The sequence below is a fragment of the Drosophila obscura genome, unplaced genomic scaffold (genome assembly GCF_018151105.1).
Source record: "Drosophila obscura isolate BZ-5 IFL unplaced genomic scaffold, ASM1815110v1 contig_1, whole genome shotgun sequence".
NCBI lineage: Eukaryota > Metazoa > Arthropoda > Insecta > Diptera > Drosophilidae > Drosophila > Drosophila obscura.
In genome coordinates this window covers 5,493,409-5,520,369 of record NW_024542679.1, presented here as the reverse complement: position 1 = coordinate 5,520,369, position 26,961 = coordinate 5,493,409, and the positions used below count along the sequence as shown (strand labels likewise).

General features: G+C 43.4%; 3 protein-coding genes across 6 annotated transcripts; 1 reads left to right on the top strand and 2 right to left on the bottom strand.

The window, feature by feature from the left end:
• The first annotated feature begins 189 nt into the window (after positions 1 to 189).
• On the top strand, positions 190 to 2,702 carry LOC111068595 (anaphase-promoting complex subunit 5). The gene is made up of 2 exons (XM_022358184.2): positions 190 to 397; positions 477 to 2,702. Exons 1-2 carry the CDS (start codon positions 272 to 274, stop codon positions 2,637 to 2,639), a joined length of 2,289 nt encoding a protein of 762 aa, XP_022213876.2. The 5' UTR covers positions 190 to 271; the 3' UTR covers positions 2,640 to 2,702.
• LOC111068603 (mitochondrial import receptor subunit TOM22 homolog) lies at positions 2,665 to 4,939 on the bottom strand. 2 transcript variants are annotated; one of them, XM_022358198.2, is made up of 3 exons: positions 4,841 to 4,939; positions 3,494 to 3,535; positions 2,665 to 3,376 (listed from the first exon to the last, which is right to left on the bottom strand). In XM_022358198.2, the coding sequence occupies exons 1-3, from the start codon at positions 4,841 to 4,843 to the stop codon at positions 3,068 to 3,070; spliced, it is 354 nt and encodes a 117-aa protein (XP_022213890.2). In that variant the 5' UTR covers positions 4,844 to 4,939; the 3' UTR covers positions 2,665 to 3,067. The 2 variants fall into 2 exon arrangements, with proteins under 2 accessions (XP_022213890.2, XP_022213889.2); XM_022358197.2 differs by lacking the exon at positions 4,841 to 4,939 and adding an exon at positions 3,724 to 4,085.
• A 2,470-nt stretch (positions 4,940 to 7,409) lies between these two features.
• Positions 7,410 to 25,828, bottom strand: LOC111068602 (calcium-binding protein E63-1). Of its 3 annotated transcripts, none has more exons than XM_022358194.2 (6): positions 22,290 to 22,541; positions 21,194 to 21,520; positions 17,090 to 17,233; positions 10,515 to 10,668; positions 10,273 to 10,421; positions 7,410 to 8,509 (listed from the first exon to the last, which is right to left on the bottom strand). In XM_022358194.2, exons 2-6 carry the CDS (start codon positions 21,234 to 21,236, stop codon positions 8,487 to 8,489), a joined length of 513 nt encoding a protein of 170 aa, XP_022213886.1. In that variant the 5' UTR covers positions 21,237 to 21,520; positions 22,290 to 22,541; the 3' UTR covers positions 7,410 to 8,486. The 3 variants fall into 3 exon arrangements, with proteins under 3 accessions (XP_022213886.1, XP_022213887.1, XP_022213888.1); XM_022358195.2 differs by having other exon boundaries at positions 21,203 to 21,520; positions 22,290 to 22,540; XM_022358196.2 differs by lacking the exons at positions 21,194 to 21,520; positions 22,290 to 22,541 and adding an exon at positions 25,602 to 25,828.
• Between the last annotated feature and the right edge of the window lie 1,133 nt (positions 25,829 to 26,961).

The window sequence follows — 26,961 nt, the reverse complement described above, 5'->3', positions numbered from 1 at the left end:
CCAAGCGTTCGAGGTGCACGTGTCCAGCTAGTGACAGGGGGCCAGGCTGGAACTTAATCTTAATCAAAGACAGCAACTATAACTTGAAGTATAACTCTCGTCTAACTGTTTATATGGTCTGTGCATATATTTATGTGTGTACATGTGCATGTGTATGTACATATGGATGTGTTTCAATACGATACTATTGGGCTTATCGGCGAAGTGAAGTTGGCTGCGGCTGACGTATTTTGTGTTTATTTTGCCGGCAAACGAATCGACCAACTCGAAAATGGCAACAGATCTCAACGATGAACTGGACACCTTGGATCCCACTTCGAAGCTTGTGCCGCCGCGCATAGAATCTCCCACAGCCTACAAGATAGTTGTCCTAGTTCTACTAAAGCAGTATGTGATTGTAGGTTTGCCCAACGTTCCCTGCTATAGCGTCCCGTCCCCATTTTTGACTTGGTTGGCGTCTCTTTTGTTTTTTGCAGAACAAGAAGGTATGCTTGGACACAGGCATCTCAATGCGTCCGCAGAAGCGGCGTATGTTTTACATGCTCATCTTCAAAATAATCCAGGAGGCAGACAAGACCTACGACGAGCTGCACGCCCTGCTCACCGCAGGGCGCTACAAATTGGACAAATTGATGCTGGAGGCGTTCGAGAAGGCCATGTCAGAGTTCTGTGCAGGCAGCATAGAGGCCCTGTTCGACTTTGCAGAGATCCAGAACATAGACGAGATACTGAACGAGAACTATGGCATCAGTCAGTTCAGCATGGTGGGCGTCTATGTGCGTCGCGTGGGTGTCGTCATGGAACGGCTCAGCTTTTCCGACATGATGGACATGTATCGCAACATTTGTTCGTTCTATGAGCGTGGAGTGCGTGCCATGGCCTCGGGCCCAGGGCCACGCAAGTCAGTGGCGGGCGGAGTGCTGCACAGGGAGGAGACACCGCCACCAGTTGCCAAGGACAAATCAAGCGCGGAGGAGAAAAAGAACGACGATGCTGTGGCGCTCTGTGCGGATGGGCGCAATCTCTTGAGCAAGTGGGCCCCCAAGCAGGCCAAATACTTCATCAACAAACAATCGGAGCTGCTGGAGACCAATGAGCGGCATTCCCTGTCGCCCGTGGAGCTGCAGCGCAAGGTGCAAGAGATGATACAGGATCTGCCGCTGACGACGACCCCATACTTTCTAGGCTACATGAACCAGCTGCGCGTGAGGGACTACTACACGTCGCTATCCGCTTTGCATCGCGCCCTAGACCGCAGCCCCGTACGGCTGATGAGCCAGGAGAGGGGCTATCAGTATTTCTGCGTTAATCTGGCCGTGCTGCATGCCACATTCGGACACCGCGATGAGGCGCTGTCCGCTCTCCGGGAGAGCATCATGCTGGCCCAAGAGCACGGGGACAAGCGGAGCCTCAATCTCGCCAACACCTGGTATTGTCTGCTGCGCGACGAGCTGCCGCTGTCCACGGTCCAGCGCAGTGTGTCCGAAGCCAATGAAGAGGATGGTTCGCTGCTCCAGAACTACGCTCTGGCCCTGCATTTTGCCGTCAAGCTGGGCACAATTGCCGGCTACAAACCACTGCGCCTGTTCGACCTGCTCCACCACAGCGATAATCTCACCAATCGGAACAATTTCGTGGACCACGCCTCCGAGGCACTGGCGCTGAGGAGCGCCGTCTGGGCCGCCTATGGCAGGCACGAGCTGTCCGCCCTGTACTCCCAGCTGCTGCTCACTGCTCGGGATCGCTTTAGCAATGGGTCGGCCGGATTGGGCAGTACCTTGGCCAGTGCCTTGGCCAGCTATGCCCTGTGGCTGCAGCTGCAGGGCCAGCCACAGATGTCGCGAGTGCTGCTGGATCGCGCCAGGGGCCGCTTTCCGCGTCTGCCCAGCGCCGAGGGCTGGATGATAAGCCAGTGCCATGTGATCATACAGTCGGGCATCTATCAGTGTCGCTGGCACGATGCCCTGAAGGCCTGCGACCAGCTGTATCTGCTGGACACATCGGATGCCCTGATGCAGAGGGCCTCCATCTATGTCGCCAAGCGGGAGTTCTTCAATGCGCGCCGCCTGCTGGACAATCTGGCCACGCAGAACCAACTTCCCTTCCTGCTGCGCATGCGCATCAAGGTGATGCTGGGATACTGCGGCCTGGCCGAGGGTCGCTTCTCCAGCGAAACGACGATGCTGCTGATGAGTGTGGCCGAGGAAATGGCCGACTCCCAGATGGACTACGAGCTGGCCCTTGTTGACATGCTGCTGGCCCAGCAGCTCCTGCTCCTGGGCTTGCCCCAGAAGGCCTATCAGGCCATCAAGCGTGCTATGCACGACATTCACACAAACGGCGGGATCTTCGAGCGGGCCAGAACCGATTTTGTGTTTGTTCGCTGCCTCCTAGCCATCACGGCCAACAATGTGGAGGCTCGCAAGAGTCAACTGATGAAGTCGCTGGACATCCTGGAGCGCGCTGCTAAATCCTTCAAGCAACTGCAAGCCCATTCCAAGGTGCTGGATGTGTACGTGTTCCTGGCACAGCGCTTCAACGAGTTTGGCGAACGGACGCTGAGGAACAAGTATGCCGGAGAGTTTCGGCGCTATTTCACGGTTCATCCCATACCGCGCGAATACCTGGGTAGTCCCTGAGTGGGGAGAAAAGTGCGACCTTTCGTTTAACTATTAATAAACATAGTTTTATTAATTTCTTTATATCGTAGTTGTTCCTTTTTTATACACTTTATGCGTCAACTACGAAACTAAAACCTATCAGAAGTTTTCGCAACTGCTCGAAGAGGATGCCGAACAATGAGGTGTGTTTTAGTGGACTATTTTGGTTGGCCATTCCATCCCACTCGCAACGCTGCAGTGCTCGCAGGGGATGTGGGAGGCAGCGTAAATGCTTAAGGCGCTTGCTGTGTGTCTGTTTTGTTCTTTTCCTTCTGTGATTGTGGTGTTGTATGGAGGGGCATGGCTTCCGTTTTGCCAACGACTGGGATTGATTGATATTGGATAAACTTAAGCTAAACGTGTCCCGAACACGGACTCCAGCTGGTTATAGTGTTAATGATAATAGCTTAACGTATCAATGGCAGGTTGGGCGATGGCCCAGTGGAAGCCATTGCACTGCTCGGCCCAAGGAGCACCTGCTTCTGCTGCGACCTGTGCAACTCCTCCATTGTGGCGCGCTCAGTCTCAAAGACAATGGGCGCAAACATAATGATGGATGTGGTGAAGAAAATCCATGCTGCATTGCGTGAGAACGAAAATAGACCCTTGCAGGTCTTCACGCTGGTTCCGCCGACGGTGACAACAGCATTGCGCACAGAATCGGGAAACATTTCGGTCAGGCCAATAATACGCTCGCTTAGCGTCTCATCCGGCTCCTTGAGGATGAGCGACAAATATAGAAAGATTGAGGTTATAGTACATTCAAAATTTGTATACTTCTAGAGCCGATTTGTATGTTTACAAACATCAGCATGCGCCATGCGCCAACTTACATCATCGAAACTCTCCTCGGCATCGCGTTCAGGCTGCACATTCTGCAAGTAGATGAAAACAATTAGAAAACGTTTGCCCATCCATTTGTATTTATTATTTTATTTGCTCTTGTGGGGTATAATGTGTTCTACGCGTACCAGCTGTGATAGCTGCAGGTCGGATGGTGCGGCCATTACGTGAGCATGATAAGACGGAGGGGGCTGTTAATGCGAACCACGTTTCTACTTACGGTGGCCACTGTGCGACGCTCGGGCGTCTCGTCTTTGCTGCCGCCTAACGAGGACATCCCGCTATCCTTTTCAATGAACTCAATTTCAGGATCAGAGTCCATCAAATCCTCAATTTTCACAGTTTCGGTATCCACTTTGCGGCTTTATGTTAACACACGGCGAGAAATCGTTGGGTAACGTGATCGCAACCCGTCTATATATGATGCACACTGGACAGGGAGACTTTAACGCAGACAACGGACCTTAAATGCAGTTCTCACTAGCATTTAATTCAGGTTTTAACACAAATTTTCGTTCGATTTTCGTGAAATTGATTTTATTTTGGCCTCGTGAACGACCAGCGTGACCGTCCATCCAAAAAATAAATACTAAATACCATTTCAGTTTCGAGAAATACCATTTAAATACCATACATAAGAAAACCTGGGCAGTCCGGCGATCAAACGAGACTTAACCCACTTAATACCCCTCTATTTAAAAAGTTGAGCACCCTGTGTTAAACCGCGGAAAATTATACTGTTTATAAAGGCTCCTTGTAGCTCCATACTACTCTTTCGGACAAAAAAAAAAACCTCCGACATATTTCACCTATAATGCGTAAAATATTTTAAAGTTACATAAACTTCGTAGGAAATATGAAATACCCTCTGGTCGACAATGGGTTAACGTTAAATTTTATCGATTGAAATTGCATTCCGTAATTTTGATATTCAGTTTAATATTATTAGCTAGTTGGCCCTCTCAGCCCTAAACAAATAATTTTATCCGATAGATGCATCAATTTTCTACAAGATTGGCTAGTTTTCAGAAGTCCTTTTTATTACATTGTTTACATAAAATGGTTCAAAGAAAAACGGCCAAAGCATAAAACGTTGGTGTGTACGAGGTATGCAGAATGTTGCTCTTTCCGGGCTCAAGTTGCGGAACACTGTTGCTCATTGTGACTCTGCGCCTCGATGGCGCGCCGATGTGAGTAATGTACTAGCGCGTTTTAGGGCCGTTAAAGTTCGAATTTAAACCACTAGCTTTTAACGCGTCGATGTTTAGAGCGTTTGTAATTTATTTATCGCTATATCAACTTCACAAAAACAAACCATCTTTCCCCTTGCAACTCACCATTTCTTCTACGCGGTTCGCTATGATTTTTAAAGTTTATTTGAAAATTGTATCTGTTTAAAGTGTAGACTTGTTTTTAGTTGAACGCACAGACGATGAATGAAAAAATTCCTTTTTTTGGATCACTTTCCCAGAACATGTTTGACAGAGCCTACCCAGATCCATCGATTTAGAGGAATAAAACATTCGTTGAGACTGAGTTGGTGTACCGTAGTTTATTATATCGTATCTTGATCGCTCGCCATCTCGCATTCGTAGTTATAAATTATGAAATTATTAAAACCTAAACGAAACATCTACCGCTTTAAGTACTCGTTCGCATATAGATAGTGTCTTAATTCATGTTTTGTTTGCGTTGTCCAGTATATATGTAGTAGTATGTAGTAGGTATATAATATTAGATAGTTTGACATTAAACGTAAACAGCAAGTATATATATTTAAGTAGTACTCGTATATTGTTGGGTTATATAGTCCTGCATAAGATATTCCAAGCACATTAAGAGGTCATAAAAAACTACTTGAATCAAAGACATTGATCGGGTATACATACAGTTGTGTTCAATGAAATAGTAGTGCCGCACCTCACTACTTTCAAAACTCTTTTTGAGATAGTTCTAGTCTTTCAAATTGAACAAGTGATACCTTTACGGAAAGCCTGGAATGTAGGCATTGGATAACCGAAGAAACCCCGTTACATTTGCATTCCATCTTCTTGTTTTACATGACATAAGCCGAATACCCATAAAATATGCTGTTCAATGAAATAGTAGTGTTTTTTTAGAAAATTAAAAAAAACAACGAAACTCAAATAAAAACATATATCTCATGTTCTTCATGTTTCTTGAGCTTTAATTTGTAGTTTTTTATCAATTTGGTTTTCATTGCGAACTTGCACCGGCCGAACATGGGTCATTAATCTCTTGCCAACGCTTCAATAGGATTTGAGCCAATAATCCATAAACCACTTGCTAAAACTAGGCTCTGGTTCACGGATTTGCAGTGTCAACAATGTATTTGGTATTCCAGCATAAGACTTCGATGAGATTTATATCTAGTTGGACAGTTGGCCTTGGAAAAACGTCGATCTTTTCCGATAAAAATCAATTCCTAGCGAGCTTTTCTGGGTATTTTAAGTCATTATCCTGTTAAGATCCTTTTAACATGAATTTTTCAACTGTAATTTGAATTTAATGTATTCTAAAGTATGCCTACATACACAGTTTCGCTCAAAACCATAATATACTCAAACGCCAGGCTAGAAGTACTAGCTTATATGAGCTGGGCCCCATAAGGCTCAGCCTTCCATGCCCAATGCTATTTTTTTCATGATTTTAAGTAGTAATTGAATTTCTGTGAATGCCAAACATATTCTTTTGAGTCTATCTTACCATATAATACAACTTTACTATCATCAGTCAAAAGTATTTTTGTCACTGTGACACAGGCCATTCCACATGCGTTTTCCAACTGAAGTCGTGCACCCATGTACTCTTAGACCCAAACGCGGAGCTTTCTGGGACTTCTTGCATTCAAACAATGTGTAATCAACCGTCTAAGAACCGTCACATCACTGACAGAGCGATTTAAAATTTTTTTCATAATTTTTGAGGATATTAAAGGCCTGGTCTTGCCTTCGACCATCGCCGACCATCCTCTAAAAATAATTTTTTCGCATACAAAATCGATTTGCAGCTACTTGTTTTAGTTAATTGGGTTAAATACAATAGTGAGAGTGCATACAACTTAGTTTTCAATTCCAATATACCTCCTGCCTTAAGTTTTTAGTCTAACTCTTAAGTATCCTCTTCTGGACCGAGCAATGATTTCTTTAACGCTTCAAAATCAAAGTACCGCTATGTCCAAAACTTTCTTTCATCAAATTATTCGATTTTTGAATTGAGCTGCGGATGGTGGCTTATTTAAATTAATTTGCTTTGTTTTTTCATTTTTAAAAATTAATTTAATCTAGCACTACTATTTCATTGAACAGAAGATATCATGGGTAGTTATCTAAAGTCATGAAAAACAAGAAGATGGAATGCAAATGTAACGGGGTTTCTTCGGTTATCCAATGCCTACATTCCAGGCTTTCCGTAAAGGTATCACTTGTTCAATTTGAAAGACTAGAACTATCTCAAAAAGAGTTTTGAAAGTAGTGAGGTGCGGCACTACTATTTCATTGAACACAATTGTACATATATTCATAAAGATCTTTCATATAGAATATAGAGTTGAATAACTTGAAAAGTGTATTGTTTGATTTTTTCAACGGTTTATTTTGTTTTGAAGTCCAGCTTTTATAAATACCCTACAAAAATTTGTGGTTCGCTTTCCTTGTAATTCCCGTTTGACTATTTGTACCTTTGACCTGATTTATATACTTATTTGCTGTCTGTTGCACTTTTCCCCACCTCTTTCGCGTACCATGATCTAAATACAAATATATATATATATTTCTCTGATGTTTCTTTAAATGTTTTTGTTTTTTATCAAAAAGGAAATGGAGAAAGGCAAATGAATAAAAAACTAATTTGAAACCTTCATGTCCTATGGTGAAAAGCTTTGTAAAAAAAAGTTATTACTCGTATTACTTTTTGAACCATGGCTAAGCCGGGACGGCAATATGTAATGGACTTTGAATTTTGGCTTTGAATCAAACAAACAGAATCCTAAAGAAATTATTAAAAAATTAATTTGACTAGACTTTGAACTGTATCAATCAATGTTCATCCTCTACTTGGGCTGTTTCATGAATACAATAATTCTTCTTTATGGTTATCCATATAATTCTGGGGTTTCCTTTCTTTTCAAGTACATTTTGCAATTGAAATAAGTTTTCTTGTGGACTTTTTCTTAAATAAATTGTTAACATTTATTTTCTTATTCTAACAACATTTTGAAAACAACTTTTTTGTTGGGGGATTTTGAAACACGCATACATTGAAAGCAGCATATGTAACTATATTTAATAAGATACAAATATATGGAATCCCAGCTGGGGAACCTCTTCATAATTTTAGATTTTTTTATTAAATATTTTATTATTATGTATGCATGTACCTTGTTGATGCATCCATCACCCTAAACACAATATCACTCACGCTCTCAGACTTATCCGAATATGAAATATATATGTTCTGTTTTTTTTTTCTTTCTTTTGTTATGTGTATGGTGTGTGTGTTCTCTGTGTGTGTGATTGTGTGTATAATTTATAAACCATTTTTCGACAAAACTTACAAAAATAAATCCTAAAGTTTTTCACTTAATTTTGGTGGTTCTTGCTGCATTAACTTAAATGAATAAATTACTTTTTACAATCGAAAAAACTTTCCAAACTACTTTATGTAATATGTATGTGTGTGTGTGTTTGTGTATGATCTGCCTTGCACTTTCCTCCACGCCTTTCTGTATAAATATAATTCATCCTTTAGTTTTGTATAAAATATTAAATAATTTTTTGTTTGCAAATTTTCACTCTGCAAATGTTCTTTCTCATAATAATTTTCCGCTTGTCTGAGTATATCCATAAAAGCTTAACACTTGTGTATGCATGTTAAATGGTTAACCTCTTCCATTGTTTTCCATTTATAATTTTTGTAGCTTTTTGTTTGCTGACCACGCCTCCCATTCCGGGCTGAAATTGCTTACAGCAAAAGTCTCGTAAATTCTGTAATTAAAGCAAGAAAAAAAAACGTTTTCCATTAATTCTAATTGCTGTGAAGCTGGGAAAACAATGCTCAAGTATTCCGGAAAATGGATGAGTGGACAAAAAATGTATGTCAAGCAGCCACATAACCTCATTCACACTTCTATGCAAAAGCTTAGGTGAAAAAGTGGTCTGGCTAACGCTTAGGGATTCTCAAACGATTCTCCCCACAAATATTTATCACTGGGAATCATTTGCCTTGACAACTTCTCCCATTTTACGTAAATCCTTTCATGGATGATACATCGAAACTACACAAAATGTCGCCTCCAGCTGGTGATTACGCCTCCCACCTTCCACAAACCACACTTTCACGAGCATCGCCATCAAGTAGGATCCACCAGGGGCAACGTATCTATACCTATACGTGTACGTGTTGCTCTGACCAATCCTCCAGCCCAGCACAGTGCAGTGTCAGCAGAACGCACAGAAAACAAAGCCAAACAAAATGTAAGTAAGGACAGATACCATGGATAGTATGTAGTACTTCGACTATGGAATGCCCTCTATAACGAGAAATATATTTACTGAGATTTCCCCCAGTTCAAATAATCGTTGGGAGATGGTGGGATAGACTTATCGAATTCCCTTTAATTCTACCAGCACCAGTAACACGTTGAAAGTCGTTGAGTGCTTTTCCCAGGCAGATGCCGGTGCAAAGTAAATAGGGTGAAAGCGAAAAAGGACCGAGTGAGTAAATAAATTGCAGATGCCAGCAAACAAACGGCTGGCGGTTGTACTGGACTTGTTCGATGGGTGGATGGGTGGATGGGTGTGCGGACATGTCAATGCGTTACAATGTACAAGGTCAAAGTATCAGCTGGGCAAAGCGATGGCATATGAACCTAATGATACAATGCAAGGGAATCCAAGCCGATGTCATGGCAGAGGTACATGCTACACAGACAAACCAACATACACTTATTCATAAAAAACAATGCACACACGCGCGCACCTAGAGGCAACTCGAGAGCTCAAGCTTGTTTGTGCGTGTTTGTGCATGTCGCAGTATTAGTTTAAGTTTATTAAACCAATTTAATGCCACTCAAGGGAAGGCTGTGCTGCCTTTCCCTTTTTCGTTTTTCCATAAGCGATGGTAGAGCCGACGGCAGAGAGAGAGAGAGAGAGTATCAAAGGTGTTTCCTAATGGCCATCCGACACTGGTTTGAGGGCAGAACTTTATGCTGAAAACTACTTAACGAGAATATCCAAAGATATCTGATCTCAAATAATTATAGGAGTTTGCTCTTTCTGCTGATCAAATTCAGCTGAGTTATGGCACCGCGAAATTAAACTAAAATTCGTAAAGTTTAATTGGATTACCAGAAGCAGTAGCAACCAGCAACCAGCAAGAAAGGGGCATAAAAACTTCTCGAGTAAACAAGAAAATAGACAGACATTCACACGCATTAAAGAACTTTCGGGGCAGGTTAATAAACTTTGTCGTTTGTCTAGCTGATTTATGAGCGAATAATTTTCGGCTTGCGGTTGGATAAATATTGGCTCAAGGTTCTATTTTATGGCAAGACTTGATTGGGGCCCAGAGAAAGCCCTCAGCCACAGTCACAGCCACAGCTGCAGCAGCAACAGTAAGCCAAAGTCAGAGGCAGAGGCAGAGACCGTAGATGGAGCTGTTTTGTGGCTTTTATATGGGTATGTGTGTGTGTGTCCTTCGGACTGGTTGACTGCGTCAGCAATGTCCTTTATCGGCTGCATTGACTTACCCTCGTAATTGATGCGACCATCCTGATCCAAATCGGCTATGACCAGCAGCTGCTCCAGCTGCTGTTCGTTCAAGGGCTCGCCAATCATTTCCATGGCGGTCTGAAGCTCGTCGCGCGTTATGAATCCATTCCCATCCCGATCGAATACTCTACAGGAGATTTACATATATTTTTTAGTAGAGCGGATATCCGGAAAGAATGTATGAAGGAAGGAAGGATAGAGTATCGGTGTTTGCACTCACCTAAATGCGGCTATCAAGTCCTCGGTGACATCATCGGCCTCGTCCAGGGGTTTGCTGTTGCTGGGGTTCTCATCGTGCTGCTGCTGCTCGTCGCGCAGCGCCTGAATCCTGCCCACCCATTGCAGGAACTCGGCCTCGTTGATTAAGCCGTTTCCTGTAATTGAATCAACGAAAGGAAGAGAGTCAGAGGAGAGTCATCAGCGAGAAGGAGCAAGAATTCTAAGCTTCTCCGAATAAAAAATATTTGAGTGCATTTCTTTGTTGTTTGCGCTCATGTTTCTAGAGGATGATGTCCTTCCATTGCTGCCAGGACAACACGGGAGACTGTAATGCCCCTGCCCTTCCCCCTAAGTACAGTCCCTCCCCTAGAAAGTGCAGCGTGTCCAGGTGCTGGCATTTTGTAAAAAGCATTTTCCGGACAGATCTCTGTTAGCATTAAAAAGCAAAAGCTACATCTCAACTCCCAGCCATGAAAAAAAGAGGGAAGACAACTTTTCGGGACTTCTACCGAAACTTTTACAATTAAGAGCAAAAGATATGCCGTCCGGAAAACCTTTGAAGCCATATCTACGACCTTGACCTTCGGCACAGAAAAAAAAACAGCACGGAAAAACTCAGTAAAGCAAAGAAGAGTGGCAAAGGGAATGGAAGCAGTTGGTGTAAATGGGAATGAAAATGAAGTTGGAATCTGCGATAATCTCTGCGGCAATCGCCAAGCGGTTGGTCTGTGGCAAGTGGTGTATGGGTGGGTGGTGGATGGGTGGCGGATGGTCGGTTGCTGTGAGCTTTGTATATCATTCAAAGGCAAATCCTCCATTTCTAATTGCAATTTGTGTGTAGCCGAAATTTGAATTGCTAATTTGTTTGTAGTTGAGATAAAATTAAATAAAGTCTCAGCATTGGGCATAAGTAATTTAATTATATCCGAAATAAGAATCCCTACAGAGTGTCAGGGATTAGTTCACTGAGCTATCCTTGTGGCATTGGGGAGCATCTTGCATGCAGCAGGAAATCCAATTACATATACTATTTCCCTGCTCTTTTCTGTTATTTTCAAGCACACTGCAGTTGGTTTATATTTGCCCTAATTTGTCGGGAATCCCTTTATGGTTCTCCCTAGCTTGCTAGGGTAGCCCAATCTCTGGCGCAGTTGACACCCCGTTGCCTTGCCAACAATAGACGAAAAAAGTGTTAAATAAAGGCCAAAAGAGAGAGACAGAGAGAGAGAGAGAGAGAGAGAGAGAGAGCGAAGATGAAGGCCGAAACTGGGAGGATGTAGAAATGTGGGTAATTACGAAACGGGTTGCTGGCGTTGAGCCGCCGTTCAGTGGCATTTGGCTGTTGGTTTGGCATCAAAAAAGCATTAAAGGTCATAAAACCCAATGCCCAGACTCGTTCTCGGACTCGGACTCTCGCATCAATTAGACAATGCAGTGCCATCATCACACCACATCCAATGCCAGTGCCAGTGCCAGTGCCTTGGGCCCCAAGCAAATGTACATAACAAATTCCTCACTCAACTCCGGACTTGGGACAAATATTATTCCATCATATGCCATGATGATTGCTTGGGGTATTTGTTCATATGTCGGCATGGTAGTCATACTCGCACATGACTAGGCTCCTGCTCCCTCCCCCCATCATTGTTATGGTGCTCGTTCGCAGAGCTCTTTGTTTGCCTTTTTCCTGCTGCTTTGCTGCTGCTGGTCTTTCTGCTGTTGTTTCCTCTGACATCTGTGTGACATTTTTGTGTTGGCTGCTTGAAAAATATTTTCATTTGTGCTTAGCGGCCGGCATAGTACAACCCGCTCAACCTCTTAGCCCTGAGCCCTGAGCTTTGGCTGTCATTTGGCAAGGGGTTGGGGGAAGCGGGTATGTTCCATATTCTTGATCAAGTCTGTCTGTGTGTGTGTGTGTGCTCGTGGCGGAAGATTCATCTTGCTTCAGAGATGCCTATCCTTTATCCTTGAGATGTTTTCCTTTTCCTCGTATCTGTTGTGTGTTGTGGGGTTTCTTTTTTTTTTTTTTAAATACAAAACTAAATGTTTGCTCGCCATGCACATTATCTCTCGGTCTCTATCTGTGCCTCCTGCTCTGCGTATCTTTCTGTACTGCCTGCAAAAAGGACAAGTCCAAGGATAATGAAAATGGCTCTGTTGTGTAGTTGCTGCCGCCATTGTCGTCGTTTCTCGTGCCATCTGCAATAAGGACATTCTATGGCAGCAGACAGCGAGGCAGGCGCCCGCCTCCAACAGCGGCACAAATATAATGTGGCACATTTTGGCAGTGCCACCCCAAATGTTTCCTGCATAAAGAATTTCCTTTCCTTCCATGTGTGTGTCTGTCTGTCTGTCTGTCTTTGTGGCTGCATACAGATGTCGCTGCTTGCTAGAGTCGTTAAGCAGAAATTCTTGCCATTGATCGATGGTAATGGACCAGTAAGGGCAAAAGCAGCTAAAAATGTCAGAAATGATCGATAATTGTGTACTTTATCGACACCATTCCTAATCCACATTCGAACCATCTTCTATGCTGGCATTTCAGGTCACATCTCAACCGACTGGTAGAAGGAGTACCTGCGCACAATTCTTGAATGTTGAATGGCTGCAAGTCCTGGCTCACATTTTCAATCAGCTCCGGGCCAATCACAGATTCATTTGCTGTTTATTAGCCTCTCATCGCATCCAGTGCGCTGCCAGGCAACGACAACTTGCAACTTGCAGACCCGTGTCGGTGCATCTGTTTCGGGCACAAATCAATGCCCCAGGGGAGTGCCACGTGTGGGCAGGTGTTGCTGTGTTGTTGTGTGGCAACAACTTCATGCCAAAGTGTAATCAATTATTGGCAAAATGTGTACCTGCTGCTGGCCTGGGCCTGGCTGAAGCTTCTGTTGCTGCTGCTGTTTCTGCTGCTGTTCCCATTCCCATTTGCCAGGGCTGACCTCATGCCAGCGGAAACGGAAGTTAGAACGGCACGGCACAGAGGGGACAAGGTGGGTTGCCATGTGTCTGTGTCTATGTGTGTGTGTGTGTGGCTCCTGCTTGATTGTTGCTTTGTGAATTGAAAGGGCCCTTCCACCCGGCCCGAGTACGTGTAATTTGGACACATTTGAGCTGGCAGTAAAACATGCAATAAAAGCTGGCAAACCCACACACACCCAGCCACACTTTGAGTGAGGAGGGGGCGTCCCATGGCTGTCTGTGATGGCAAATAAATTACCTTGCAACTTGGCCATTAATTAAATCTGGCCAAAAGCATTCGCCAATGTTGCCAGCCGCTTGCCGCTGGCCAACGTTGCGTATGCGCAATGCTTAGCTTTGATGGGAATTCTATAGACAGGCTGCCAGGAATGCAGTTCAAGGCTCAAACTGAACTTTGAACTTAGCTGCAGCCCCTGCCCCGTCCTCCTCCGTCCTCCCCCGTCTGGGGGCCCAAGCAAGACATCCCCTACGAGCATTTCCCACTGGTAAAAACTCACTTTCATGTCTGTGGCCCATTTTGGGGGATTTCTTTTTTCACTGTGGCAGCCATTTCCCGTCTAACATTTCCATTTCACTTGGCCAGCAATATTCAAGGAATTTCTCGGTTTTTCTTTGGTATTTTAAGCTGAATTTAATTTGCAGCCTTTCCAAGTGCTGCCTTCCATTTGGGGGGTGCTGCCATTTATGCACACATTTGCCGGTGGCCTGTTCATTGTGATTCGATAAGAGCTCCATTCTCCGTTTGAAAACGGCCTTGAACGGGTGTCGGCTGCCCCGACGACAGTTGTTGCTAATGGGAAATGCGTTCTGCTTTCGAGCTGCGGTCTCCACTCCACTCCACACACACACACACACACACTGCTGTCCAATGGCCAGGGGCAAACTAATTTAACATGACATGGCCTCACCGCCATGGGCCTGGCCTGGCTTTGACACTTAACCACTGCCAAATAGGAAAATTTAATGGCTCCCGGCTGTCGTTTATGGCTTTATGTCCACCACAAAATCGGTGCCACATCTGTGCCTACCGCACGAGAGAATCTCCTGCCGGCTCTCCATGCCTCACATAGAGCCTCAAATTAATTGCATTGTAGCCTAAAAGCATCGACAATTATTTTTAAACACCGACCAATGTCCAGGCCAAGTCCAGGCGTATATAAATTATCAATGCTGTTCGCCCCATCTGACCTGACCTGACCCCACAATTGATTTGACCCCAGTAGCAAGCAGTAAACGAAAAACTGTTGAATGCTCCTTGGACCCTATTTCTGGCCACCATAAAGACACGCATAAATAAGGAACGTAGCCAGGTGTCCATTTAGCAGCGTCAGAATTTCCATCAGAATCACAGCCAAGCAGCCATGGCCTGTCGCCCTCTGAGCCTCTCAGGCAGCGTGTCACTGAAACCCAAGGAATGTTAATGAAGCCATAAAGTGCACGCGTTCACAGCCACATTCAACAGCTTTCGGCCTTAATCGAAATAGAAAAGAAAAACAACCAAAAAACCTCATGGGGAGACAAAGGCAAGTGTGTCTTTGTCTTGGGGACAGCCTCGAGCAGTTTGTTGCCACTTCTGGGCTTATTTGTAGCCAGTTATGTTCTTTCTTTCATTTTGTATGTTTTAAATTCTAGAGTGTGATCCTTGCTGCATAAAAATAACCATCTCAAATAGCCTGCCTTTGATGGAGTTTGCTAGACATCTGAGTGCCTATTATTATTGAATGTTCTGCGTAGAAAGCGTAAACATAAATCATTCCCGTCGCTCCTCTGCTCACTTTAAAACTTTAAAGCACTTTAAGGACAGTGTTGACAATTGCCACAACTGTTGATAGGTCTGATTGATTGATTGGTAAGTCTGATTTGGACACATTTAACACTTTTGCTTTGTATTTATGTCATTACAAACAACAATGGAGGAATCCGGAACATATGTCAGGCGCCAAAGTCGCACTTAGCAACCATTTTTATCAATATTTTCAGCATTTTTCTGCTATTGTGTGTCGTGCACGTGTCGCTGCTTGTGTTCGCGGCCTTGTTTGTAGATAAACTTAAAGGATATCTGTGGACAGACAAAACGCGGGGGCGTTGGGGCCACAACATTTGTCTGTCGGTGGCAGTCATCAAAACAGGTCTCTCGGTCCCTCTCCTCTCGATCCACCTCTCTCGTTCTCTCTCTCTCTGTCTCTTGCTCTCTTCCTGGCTGCTATGGATGTATGTCTGCGTGGAGGCGGTGGCGGTGGCTGTCAGCAACAGTTGCTCGCTTTTATATGATAAATGTCCGTGTCCACAGCTCCACTGCTCCACTGCCCCAGCGCTGTACGTGACCTCCTTTAAATTTACAGCATTTGCAGAAAACTTCCCCCCCATCGATAGAGCTCCTAATGCATTGGACAAATATTGAAGTTACCTGGAGCAAAAAGAAGCTTAAGTGGAATTCAATTTGCATCCGATACGCTTGACACAAATGAGCATTGAGGCCACGCCCACATCATGCACTTGCCAATGTATGCATTGTAGTCAGATATACGCCTGAGTATATGTACATTTTTATGTACGTACATAACTGACATGAACACGTATTCGGCCAGACAACAATTGCATTTTAATGGGGAAAAATTTAATTTTCTGCCAGGTTGCCCTAATTTGATTTAAATATGGGAAACGCGACGACCAAGAACGAAGAAGAGAGCTAGAGAGCTGACATGAAAAGGAAATGGGATAAATTATCCGTAGAATGCCCAAGAATGCAACCAGAGCCGGGAGCCACCCACACTCAGGCACAGTGAGTAGCAACTCCTATTCAGTACATGGGAAAATTGCATTTTCTAACGATTAAATTAAATAAGAAAAACGTCCGGACTGGCGTGGCCCGTGGGGCAGCAACAAATTGGCTTAGGGCGGATCTTTTTTATTTTGTAACAGTATAAAAATATTAAAAAAGCATAGAGCTTAGTTTACTTGACTAAAAGATACCCTTTAATCTGAGTTTTCGTTACCAAATCAAAGGAATCAGTTAGGGGAAAGTCTACTGCGAGTGCTAAGAGCTCAAATGGATATTTAAATGTATTGATAGAATATATATAGCTAAAGTCTTGTTAAAAAAATTAACACAAGTAACAACACAGCAGCCCAGTACTACAGCAGGAAAAAGTATTAAAAGGCTATTTCCTAGCATACTTATTGGGTGGCATTCAAGTTATTTCCTCCTTAAACTGTAGTTATCTTAGTTATTCCTAGAACCCAAGGGAAATGTCAAGCCTGGAGAGTTCCACGACCAAACAGATGAAAATACATTTCACCTGCATACTGGTATTTGCGCTCGGCCAAGTTTAAACTTGATTAAATGCCAGCAAAACCACTTGACATGCTCGGCTGAGTTTAATTAAGGTTTCAAGCCCTCCTTTGCCTTGGGCCTCGCACTGCCTTTCAGCGTCGCTTGAATTATTAAGGACCAGCCGGCAGACCAACTCTCAGTGGAGGGGACTAACTGTTGCACTCAGTGTCTACAGGTGGGCGTTTTGTCAGAGGGAACTGGCCCAACACTTTGTTGCTGTTGGCTCTTGACGTTGCCGTTTGCTGTTGAGTGGCACTTACCTGAATGGCTCGCCTCACGTATGAGATCGTGTATGATTTCATCACGCACATTTATGCCCAGGTTCTTGAGCATAAACTGCAGCTCGTTGGCCGTCACGCGTCCGTCACGGTTTCTGTCTAGTAAATCGAATGCTGTGCGTAGATCTGAAAAAAAGTATTTAAATCAAATAACTATAATTCAAAGTAAAATGTGCATATAAAATAGCAAAAGCATTTCTCGGAAAGTGCAATCAAGCGGTGATTCTTAGCATTTAATTGAAGTTTTGATTGCCAGACCCCCACAGCATTACGTATGCGTCGTGTGGGCGAAGCAAACTCAAGGGAAACCCTAGGTGAGTACTATTTATGTGCATATTAAAGGGCAACAAATTGCGTCTAAGGTGTTGCCCTAAAACACAAATTTGTCAATGAAACACAAACTTAAGTGTTTGCTGTGGAAATGCGTAGTTTCTTACGCGATACGGAAAGCCCTCGCAAACAAGGGGGCAGGATATGTTTTCGGGGGAAACCCTCTTAATGTTTGTTATTTCAGCTGTTACTCGTATAGCCATAAAATGTGGGAAAAACATAGCTCAATGGGGTAGCAAACTGTGCCGCCGTCTCCTTTGATGTGTGTTTGTGTGGGAGTGGTAACCGTTGTATGAACTGAGTCGGAATTTTCTAGGGCTTAAACTCTCTTTCTGGGCGGGGCCTTGCACAATAATTAAGGCCTTGTCGCGGCCTTCTCTGTGGCATGCCAAGACAAGACCTCCGTCAATGCCTTGCGGCCATAAAAAGTTGCTTTATCTGGGCCCCTGGCGCTGACTTGCTGAACTCAATGCCATATCGATCAAACTTGCAGTTGGCTGGCTGCAGAAATCTCAATAAATATGAACGCTTAGCTAAAACTTATAATTCATTCCAATCGCGCTTAACTTTGCGCGCAATTTGATTCGTAATTTGGATAAATACCACTGCTATTTGGGTCACGAATACGGTGGTAGGGAAACGGATAGGTAGGGGAAAAAAGCGCAGAGGTGAACCACTGAAAAAAAACAACTAAAAATTTTTGCCTCCATGAGCTGCCACCCCCAATCCCTAGATGGCTTCCGGTGGCAAAGAAGATATGCGAAAATTGCATGTAAATTGCTTTGGGCCAAGTCTATTCTCCCTATCGCTTTTCCTACCCCCCCCTCCCTCCCTGTTACAGAATGTGGAGCACTTCCGTTGCCTTGGCTATGTCGAGTGGCCCAAGTTGTGTGCCTGTGTGTGCCTGTGGGTGTGCATTTGTATAGTTTGTAATTGCACACGTGTTTATTCTTCAAATATTGACACATTGACACCAATATTTCACGCTGCAACGTCTGCAGGCTGCCAGCCACCGCTGACAGGTGTCAGAGCAGTGGAACATATTGAGGTTGCCCCCGCCTTACGCCGGCCCACAAGTGATTGACATCTAGTTAAGTTGTAGTCAAATAAATTCGAATTTGTTGTTCACTTTGTTGCAGTGTTGAATGTGTTGCGTTTATCGATTGTTGTGCGTGGAAAATGTCATCGCAAATTAGTGATGGGAACGGAACGTCATCCCCGTTAGTTAAATATGATGACTCTGGCACAGAGTGGTTGGCCTTAGCAATTAGGAAAACTTTTTAATTGCAACATTAGCTAGGGACAAAGACCTTTCTTCTCGCTCCGTGCGTGCCCCACATTTCAAGGCAAAACTGAAAGTGCACTCAGGCATAAAGTTGGCAATCTGTAAGTGTCGCTGGGAAACTAATTGAAGGGACAGCATCAACACCAGCAGAAGCAGCAGCAGCAGCATCAGCATCAGCGATGTCCCTGGGAGACTGAGGTGTGAGTCATTTTCCTGTGTCTGTTGCTGCATTTAAGCCATAAAACTTTGTGCTGAAAACATTTCTTGTTTGCCTCGCTCCTTGTTGTCTGTTTAGGTTTTCGTTCGGTTTCGTTGTCAATGAACTTGATAATTGCATTGCATTGCCCTCTGTTGGCCCTCTGTTGGCCCTCTGTTGGCCCTCTGTTGGCTCATTGGGGGGGTACCATTGGGCTTCCCCCGGGTCTCATTTGGGGAGTGAAATGTAATTGAGTTGGAGCAAAACAAACTTTGCCAACACTTGCACTAGCGCCAGCCAAGCCCACATAGGACATGGGACCAAGGGCCCTAAATTGCACTTCCACTGGCTGTAGTCGTAAATAACGCTTAAAAGTTAAAAGTTCTTGCAGAAACTTTACCAATCCACCCACACATACTCACACTCGGACGAATATTGGCAGCAGGAGATATTCCAAGAACTGTGGGTGGCATGGTGGGCTGTATGCATAAACCAGAGTGGCCATGAAATGTGGCCCTATGGTAGTAGCAGGAAAGTCGTTTATTCGGCGGAAATGCTGCTGATGTGCTGGTCTCATCTTGGAACTCGTTCAAGGTTATGGTTTGTGCCGATATTATGTGTAATTTATTGCCATGTAACCTTTCAGATTATAGCCCAAATAACCTTTGGTATCGTTTTGTTTATGTGCTTAACCCTGACCTTGATTGAATCTCTGCAGAAGCGGATGTTTTTCTCCTTCTTTCACACTTTCCCTGATTTATGGCCTGAATTTATTTCTCTTGCATTGCGAATTTCAATATCTATTAATAGCCTGCTTGACAATAAACCAGGTTAGTCCCCTTTCATGTCGGCACATGAATTAAATTATCCGAAACAAAGGATGCTTCAATACTTCGCGCGCGCTTTTCAACACTTCAAACGTGTCAAAGTGAACAGGGCGGCGGAGCTGTTCGAGTGCCTCTATTTGTCACAAACACACACACACACACTCCCGTTCCCTTCAAAATGGCGTAGCGTACGAGCGTGTGTGCGGAAGATTGCAGAAGAAAGAAACATCCTGAATGTTGGGAATTCTTATTGCAAAGTAGGGCACACACACGGACACTGACCATACGCCATAAATGTGTGTGTTTTTCCGCTCGTGTGCAAATCGAACGTAATATTCCAAAATGCGATAAATAAGACGAGGAGGACTCCCTGCCGAACCATAAAAAATATAATGAACATATAAAACAATAATAGACTTGGTTGCTTGCTGGTGTCCCAGCGATAAGATATGCTGTGGGAATTCACAATAAAATCACCAGAAAACAGAAACAAAACCAATATGAACAAGTCAAAAGTATAAATTTGGTGGTCGAATGTTTTGACACACTTGCAGATAGTGTAACTTGACTTGATCATTGCATTCGACTAAGCTAATTGGAATTTATTATATTCACAAAGAGAAATCTTTCCCTAAGAGAATCTTTTTATTTGAAATGGGTATGGATTCCATTTTGCGGGTTTCCAATTTCTATAGTTAGTTAGCATAGATCCAGATGGATTCTTCATGATACCTAATGAAAGATACTTCTTTAAATTACAAAACTAAGCTTAAAATCATAGCATCCTCTGGAAGTGTATCGCAATAACAACACACACAAAATTATCGTGTTGATTAGATTGGCACTGTCATTCGTGTTTTTCTTTGTGTTTGTATTTGAGTTTGTCTTTTTGTGTGTGGGCGAACGGGCGGCGGTGATTTGGCATGACACACGACTCTTTGTTGCCGGTTGCCCTGCTCCATATCCCTCCCCCCCTGCGCGGCTGATCTAATTTGTTTAAACATTGTGCACATGCATAGTATATAGATTTTCAGTGATAATTTTTTGCTATACCCCCACAACATCATGTGCTCTGTTAGCACTCCCATAGAAATGTGCGAACACACGACCCGGGGATAAATAAAATAGTTAACAGGCAAAATAAAAATGGGAATATACGATCTGCTGCAGGACGATTGTATCACCGCTTAATATATGTTAAATATGGTTAAAGATTGTGGAATAATTTATGCTGTAAGATAAATAAGTGCTCCCACGTATGGCATTTTAATGACTAATATACATATAAGTAAACTATGTACCATCAAAAAAGTAAATATTTAAGCATTTTGAAGTGTGAAAATGTCTTAGAATATTTTTAGAATAAAACGAGTATGTATTTAACAATTGTTAAACACAAATAACAAATATTGTAGTAGGTATTAAAGAATCGAAATTGATGTCCATACTTAGCTCACCTCGCACTTCACTTGCGATTTCTTTGTGATCCATTTCAGTTGCTTTGTGTTCTTTCTTTCTTTCCGTTTTAAATGTCTTTTTTTATAGTGGTTCTATATAGTATTTATAGATTTAGTGCGCCTTTGGACGCCCGTTTATTTGCACGATTATCTGGCTGTTAAGATGTTCTTTCGTTTTGAGCTCTTTGGCAATTATTACTTTTACTTTTTGCGGATGTGTGTACTTTTTGTTTGGGTCTTTTCTCTGCCGTTCAATGGGGCGTATGAGTAAGTTGCGCGATTTGTTTATACACTTTCAAAAAGTTCTCAAAGTTTTCTCTTCAAAAATAGCAAACAATGGATATGATTATTGTTGATCTTGGCAGAGCAGCGAATAAACGATTTTAATTAACCTGATTCTGCATGGATTTCTTTGTGGAACTACCCCATTAAATCCCCGCAGCCCCGCTCTATACTAGCCTGTAGCATTAATTGCAATCAATTACGAAAATGATGTCCGATGACTGAATGAGGTTAAATGCCAATGTGTTGTTTGGCCCCAGGGTCAGGGTCCAGTCCTCCTTTGACCTCTTCACGTCACATACTTGTCGGCTTTCATCAAATGAATGTATTTTGCCTCGTACTTAATATTTTAATAAATAATATGCCTAGATTGAATACATTACTTGTAAAACTTATAAAATATTTCAAATTAAGCAAGGAATATTTCATTTTTCAAATGTTTGGTGAATAAATTCACAAGAGTCTCTGGCTAAATAGCTTTGACAGCTGTGAAATGTATATCAGATGGGGGAAACACTCATTTGTCTTATCAAATTTCCAAGCAAATGACTCTGACGCATATTTGTCATGCCCCAAAGAATGCCAATTAGAACTTTTGTGGACATGTGGACAACTGCTTCTTGCATCTTTTGCAAATGCAACTATTATGTTACCACAAGTGACATAACAGACACCGTCTGGGTTCTGGCAACAGACCCTTGCAGCCAGACACAGACTTTAACTTGGAACCCATCCAGACATAGGACACAACACTACCATTAAATTACTTTAAATGTGAAACCAATATTATTATCTCTTCGATTACCATATAAGTTGAGTTTGCGTTAATCTGATTAAATTACGCCGCTCTGCCAAGAGGTTCGGTTCACTGCGCGGCGACTAAACTTCGAAACTGATAGCCGGATGGTGGAGATAGCGATAGATAGAAGATAGATAGGCACACCGATTTTAATCGGGCTTAGGTTAGTTGTTAGTTGGGGACTTGACCACAAAGTGGGGACTCGAACTCTCCGGTCGCGTCTTCTGTTGGCAATCGCGTCGACTTCGAAACTGAACTGAACTGAACGGAACGGCACCCAGCGGAACCTCATGAATGGCAGACAGGGCAGGCACCATTGGCAGCAGCTTCGGGTGGGTGGTGGCTCCATGATAGGCGCCAGCCCCCCATTCGGTTCTGTTGCCGTTAGATGGCGCCTCGTGTTCGTATGGCTTCGGGTGCCGTTCGGTCTCTGGCTTCGGTGAAATTTCATTCAACAAATCTGTTTTGTTTTTGTTGCTGCTTCTGTTTTCATAACGTTCTTCTTCACACGAAGAGAGCCACACAGACGGAGCGCGAGAGCCCCTTGTGCACTCGTTTCCCCTCGCTGGAATAATACCAGTGCTTAAAGTAAAGCGCATTCACGTGATAAGTTTCTCGTGTTTTGTGGCTGGTTTTTGTTTTTTGCGCGCTATTTCTGAAGGACTTTTCGGGGCTTTTTGTGGAGCAAATGCGAGTATGATAAGGCACATTCGTAATAATTTATGGCTGCACTCTTGACAAGTTGTCGATGGTTTTGAAGCAAACATAAAGTAACAGATTTAAGTGATTTTCGGGTAGGTTATTTTAGCAGACATTTTTAAAGTTTCCACACACACATCTCGCAAATCATTTCCCCTGAAACACCCTGTACGCAGGTAAGCCCCTTAGACAACATCCTATAAGGAGAAGACCTTCCAGTAGCCTTGCTATGAAAACAACAAAAACCAGAGGAATGCACTCTGTGCAGCATTCATCTCTCACTCTCGTTCTCTCTCTCTCTATACATCTATGTATGTACAGTATGTTGGAGGGGTAAAGCTCTGGAATGACTGGAACCGCTATCTCGCTGTCCCTCTTCCACACATAGGGTAAATAAAAACGGTTTGTTTGGCTCAGCGAATATGTGGAACAAAACAAATTGACGAAAAACAAAAAAAAAAAAACGTTGTTTGTGTCTCTGAGAGAGAGCGGGAGAGCGGAAGAGTGGGAGAGTGGGTGGGTGTACAGCAAGGCGTAAACTACGAATATGTAAGGCGTTTATGCAACGAGTTCATTGGATTTTACGTAACTCACAATTAAATGGAGATACCAAATGGATTTACATGGAATTCGATTTCATTTTCAGCTAATTAAAAGAGTTCCCTCCCACTCGGAAGTCTTGGAATTGGGCTCTGCTCTTTGGACAAATGAGTTGTAATCCGTTAACAGACGCCTGTCCGCGCTTGTCTTTGTTGTGTTCTTGATTGAGCGCATCCTTAGTTCGTTCAACTCCATTGTGCACCAACTTTTTAATGAAAATTGATTGCCAAAAGTTTGAGCACAGAAGAGAACAAGAGAATGCAGGCCAAAAACCCAAAAACCCAAAACCAAAGAATCAACTATTTCCGCACAGAGCTCTCAATATGTGAAGCTCTACTGCAGGGTCAAACACGAACTACGACGCAAAAAAAAAAACTTTGCCAGACCAGATTAAGGCGTAAATTGTATTTGGAATAACGTATTAGTTGGGGGGCTCGCCTCCCACACCAAACATCACGGAATGCCTACGACACCCGAATAATGAGGTCACGTGCCGAGGCCAGAGGGCACCGCCACCCACGCTGGACGCCAGTAGCCTGATATATGTACATACATATGTATGTATGTACATATGAAGGTTCATATGCCGGATTTTAATACCCAATAACAGACACCACACCACACAATCCTTAACCCTCTCTATCGTTAGATGTGCTTTTCGATTTTCACGCTTTAAGTGTGGAAAAATGCACCATAAATTTGATATTTACGATGCGATTGGCCATTTAGAGATGCGTTTTCACTGAACCTTTTTTTGATGGGTTTGTCAAGAGCTTCGACTCTTGTGCCGTGTGTACAGAGAGTGTTCCACTCCATGGAAGTGCAACTTCTGCTGCTACGAGGACCTGCATTAATATTCAGAAATCAATCCGCGGCGTCCGTTGCCATCATCAAAATATTTCAAACCCAAAACGTGCCGGCTGCACGGTTGGGATATAACAGATAGAACGCGAAGGGGTGCAAGTGGGTTGCAGACAGCTGGAGTGCGAGTGCAATGGAGCGGGACTGCAGAGTGCCCGAATCTTTGGAGTACTGGCAGAGTCACGCACATTCTCATAAGCAGACTTCAAATACAATTACTGGTTTCGTTTCGTTTTGATGTTGAATTTATTTACGTGACCGAATTAGACTCTTTTTCGTTCTTTAAATTTGTATATTCCAAAAATTCATTTTCAATATGAAAATTAATAAAAGTTCAAGGGCTAACAAAGCTCAATGCTGTATGAAAACTTTTTTATGGATAACACTTCACGATCAGTCCGCAAGTAAATACTCTCAGCCGGCGGCAACAGTACCCAGATTTATTGGTAGTGCGTGACATTTAAAGTAAGATGAAAACTTTAAAGCCACCAACCAAGCGTTCTCATTTTTCCGTTTTCCTTCGTATTTTTCCCGGCTAATTGCGGTGCCTTTCCATAACGCAGCTCGAGTGTCAAGCTGAGCATTTTGTGGCATAGGAACAAAAAACCGCCAGAGTGGCGCAACCATAAATCAGGATGCAGGCGTGTCCCCTCAAAAAAAAAACAAAAATAAAAAAAAAGAGAATAATATATTGTGGCGGTGGCTGTCTGTCAGCCTTCATCAGCGGGGAAAATGAAAGTGGCAACAAATTAACTGCCAGGCCCACCGCCCATCGCCCACTTGCCAAACACACATGCACGGACACGCACAAACACGCACGCGAACGGAGATAAATTGTCGAGCGATAAGTGTTAGAGAGAGAGAGAACAGAGCACACAGGAAAAGAGAGAGCAAGTGAGCGACATACGTGGCTGGTGACAAACGTTTAATTAGTTTTACAACTGTGTCGACAAATTGGCACGGCCTCTCTGTCTCCCAAAGTGGATTGTGCTGTCACCTCTTTGCTCTGACTAATTAGCAAATTTTCGGATGTGCTGCAATCAACACAATCGGTGGTATCGATAGCCGGCAACCGATAACACGTCTAAAGTTCGCTTTCAAGTTTACAGCACACGGCACGCGGCACACGGCACCGAAGTGCTTTTGGCCAATACTCACACTTATCATCTTTGCTCATATTTCCAATGGACGCTAATTTGGCAGCGTTCCAGTGATTGTGTGTGTTCCAATGGAGTTTTGATGTATTGGATTGGATGGATGGTTGCGATCAATCATCAATGCTGGAGAGACACTCGGCACTGGCACTGGCACTTCTAGCCGCTACATAGGCTGGCAATACTCTGGTTAAGCCCCGAAATGCTGCACGAATGCCAACGCTTGCTGCTTGCCGCACGATTTATCTACGAAAACTCCAAGATAATGAATAACTGAAATGAACCGACTTTTGCTAGGGTTCCCTTTTCTCTCTCTTTATATCTGGGTGTGTGTTGGCCTGGCCCATGTGCCTGTGGCACCTCATATATTGTATTATATTTCATTTCAGATAACTCGCTTATCAGTTATCAGCTGATGGCAGCACCCAAATCTGGGTGGGGACGTTGTTGAGATGGGGGTCTGGGATGGGCCAAGCAGTTGTCTGATTTCATTAAGTACAATTCTATATGGCGTAATACAGTAAGACGGACACTATGTAGACTATTTGCTCTCAGTTATTGTTATTATTACTGTTCTTATTCGTGTTCTTATCGCTATTCCTGTGCTGTCAGATTGTTGAACGACAGACAACACTTCGAGAGGGGCCTTAGCCTCAAAAAAAAAAAAAGCGTTGAATGGGCTTGTCTTGGTTTCTATATGGGACATGTAGTAGGTACTTCGGATTTATTCTGCATATTTATTCGTATCTCTTTCGTTCATGTCTACCAAAAGTTTCCCCATAATACATTTCATTGCATGAGTGTTGAATTAATATTATTAATAAACAGGTGATAATATTTACTACCAAAGCGATATGAAAGGCCGATTCTACAGGGGAGTGTCATGCTGTTGATACCCTATCACATTTGTGGTTGAATAGAGGATAAATAGAGGGTACCATCAAACGTTGGTGCATCTTTTGGCTACTAACGTTATAACCTCCCCCATAGTTCTACCATTTTCCAGATATGGATACAATAAAACCGTAACACCCAGCACTTCAGTGACTCACTCCAGCCACTTTGTACTCCACTTTGGTGCAAATATTTGCTGGATATTAACAGTCTGACAGGACAATGTCATGTGAAAGTGTCCGAAGTGATTTAAATATGATAACTTTTGCTCGAGATTAATTTTACGTGTCATCCAAGAAATGTGTCACATGGCTGATGGATGGCCTGATGCTGCATGCTGACTCCACCACAGTTGGCCAGAAACCAAGAGCATCTTATCTGATCCACACACTTTTCGACGTAAATCTCTATAGCCATGAGTGTGGTTAATTTTACATAGTACTCGTGGTGGCTTTTATTTCCCCGCTAAT